Here is a 2,310-nt window from a genome sequence, read left to right as displayed (position 1 = left end):
AATTTGGGATGTTACAAAACAATGGACCTCTCTGTTCATTGATTGCTCTCATTAAGAGTCATGTGATAACATTTGTGTTGTTTTTCAAACACTTATGTACATTGTTTTTCAACCTTTTGGCTTGGGACAGGCTGTTTTGAGGACTTTCATTATTGAGCTTATTCACAATGGAGACTGCTTTCGGTGTTGGAAGTGTTATTATTCCGTCTCCTTGTCTGTGTAGATTCTGTCCCCTTATTTGGAAAAAAAAAGGTCCCTAACAAAAAAGTATTTTTGCAGGAATAACAAATGGCTCCTACTGAGCTGCATCAAAATGAAAATGCCAACTGTGAGTTTTGATTATGTTTACAATAAAATAGACAGTCTGTTAAGGTGAGGTCTGCAGTTTGTCAAGGAAGGAATGAGAATAAGAAAATGCAGGCCTGGTGAAAGAAGTATAAAGATGCATGAAAAGAAATGACTCCAGACTACAGATACTTATGTACAGTACACAGTTCCATAGTGACTAGCATAGTATTTTGCAAGATGAAGAGATGGACGCATTTGTCAAAGAAATAGGTAGAGACATCACAAAATACACATAAAAAAAACCCTGTGAGCCTTTAAAGGTCAGGAAAAGGTTGAACGGAAATGTTTAATGTTTACAATTTTTTTAATATACTTGTTTATTTCTCATAGACTAGTTGTTGTTTTACAATCCCAGCAGAGATCGCAAATTACAATAAAATAAAGTATGAAATAAGATTCCCCTACACATTCAATCAATATACAATTAAACACAATTTGAAATGATTACAAATAGATACAATTTAATGAAACCACTCATTTCAAAACAAATAAAAATGATAATCACATCAGTCTTCCGTCCGGGATATATTGTGTGCAGTAGAAATTTCTGCGTGTATTTTTAAATCACACAGTTGCAACAGGCGCAGGGTTTTCTTTCACTTCATTTACTACCAGTTAATTACTGTCGACCACATTAGACCTGAATCGCTCGTTGTTGAAGAAGAGCGGGTTGTCGAAGGTCGTAAACTTTTTAGGCATTGGGAGGCGGCGGCCAGACTTCTTGAAGAGAATTAGGACAACAACGGTCAGGATGACAATCGCAATAAGGACCAGCCCAACTGTCAAAACCACGTGGCCATGGTTTGGAGGATCCACCCTAGGACTTACTGTACAGATTCAAAATGTAGATGATGAGCTAGAAGAAATACATTTTATTTATCATAGAAGTAACAAATATAGGGAGATATAACTTACCAGCTGTTGTTGGCGCTTGTTGTAACACTAGAAAGAAACAAACATGATGAAAAAACTTCACAATGGTTGTATAATTTCTGTATACGTATATCAAAATCAATTTCTAAACATATATCTTATTTTGGAAGTTATGACACTATTTCTGTTGGACATCTATGTCATTGTGCAGACATTACTTTAAAGGCACACCATGCAGGATTATCATTATAACAATCCCTCTCAATCACTACGTATGACCCATTCAGTGTGTAGAAGCATCTCGATCTACTGTCACATCCTCGTCTGGCAAGTGTTTGACATACATCCCCATGTTGGGTTTAAAAGGGCCTTCATTTTGGCACAGCACACCTACAGCATAGCTATGTTCAGCTTTTTAAGATGCATGTATACACCTTAGTCTGACTGAAATCGGACCGGATTGGATTTCTCATAGTTGGATTAATACACCTAGATTATTCGATTGATAGTCGCAATACTCCTGCATGTATACGCTCCATCAGACCGGATCAGATTTTTGCGTACTGCACTGGCTCGTGAGTTTTTTCCTGGGGTCGTGAGCCAGAAGTAGAAGGGCGGCGATGGTGGCGGCGGCGGCGGCTTTCCTCCGAAATAACCGCAAGCAAGAGCGCCATTGTGCATCTAGTTTGTGTAATTATCATGTACATCATATACGAAATGTTCTCGAATGCCGAGGCAGAGTTTGTTGTTGCTGGTGATGTAAAGAGGTCAGCCGGAGGTGGGTCTGTTACCACTAGCTGAAATGAGTAAGGCGCCACCTGTCGTACAGGGTATGACATGCTTCAGCCAGTAATTCAATTTTCTCACCGGCATGTATATGCAGACAGTTGCAGTTGTCTGATTGAGTAGCATAGTCAAACTATGGCTGTAATCTGACTAAGCTGTGCATGTGTAGTTGATGACTGATCAGTGATGGAACATGGCAGCATTGTAATAATGGTCTCACCTTTGGGGATTTTGCATATATATCCTCTGCGGTAATCCATGGCTGCGGCCCATTTTCCATCTCCAGCTCTAATTGCACCATAT

The 2,310-nt window shown here is 39.2% G+C and overlaps 1 protein-coding gene across 1 annotated transcript in view; it reads right to left on the bottom strand.

Annotated features, from left to right (window-relative positions):
• Positions 1-608: 608 nt before the first annotated feature.
• Positions 609-2,310, bottom strand: part of LOC119010825 (macrophage mannose receptor 1-like) — a 24,717-nt gene continuing 23,015 nt past the window's right edge. The window contains exons 32-34 of the mRNA XM_037083324.1: positions 2,228-2,310; positions 1,264-1,290; positions 609-1,175 (exon numbers count right to left, since the gene is read on the bottom strand). The exon at positions 2,228-2,310 is cut by the window's right edge and continues 73 nt beyond it. Of these exons, the coding sequence (XP_036939219.1) occupies positions 964-1,175; positions 1,264-1,290; positions 2,228-2,310 (322 nt within the window). The 3' untranslated portion in view covers positions 609-963. The remainder of the gene's footprint in view (positions 1,176-1,263; positions 1,291-2,227) is intronic.

This window comes from Acanthopagrus latus, chromosome 21 (assembly GCF_904848185.1).
Source record: "Acanthopagrus latus isolate v.2019 chromosome 21, fAcaLat1.1, whole genome shotgun sequence".
In the NCBI taxonomy this organism is placed as follows: Eukaryota; Metazoa; Chordata; class Actinopteri; order Spariformes; family Sparidae; genus Acanthopagrus; species Acanthopagrus latus.
Note: the sequence above shows the minus strand (reverse complement) of the source record. Positions and strands in the feature narration are given on the sequence as shown.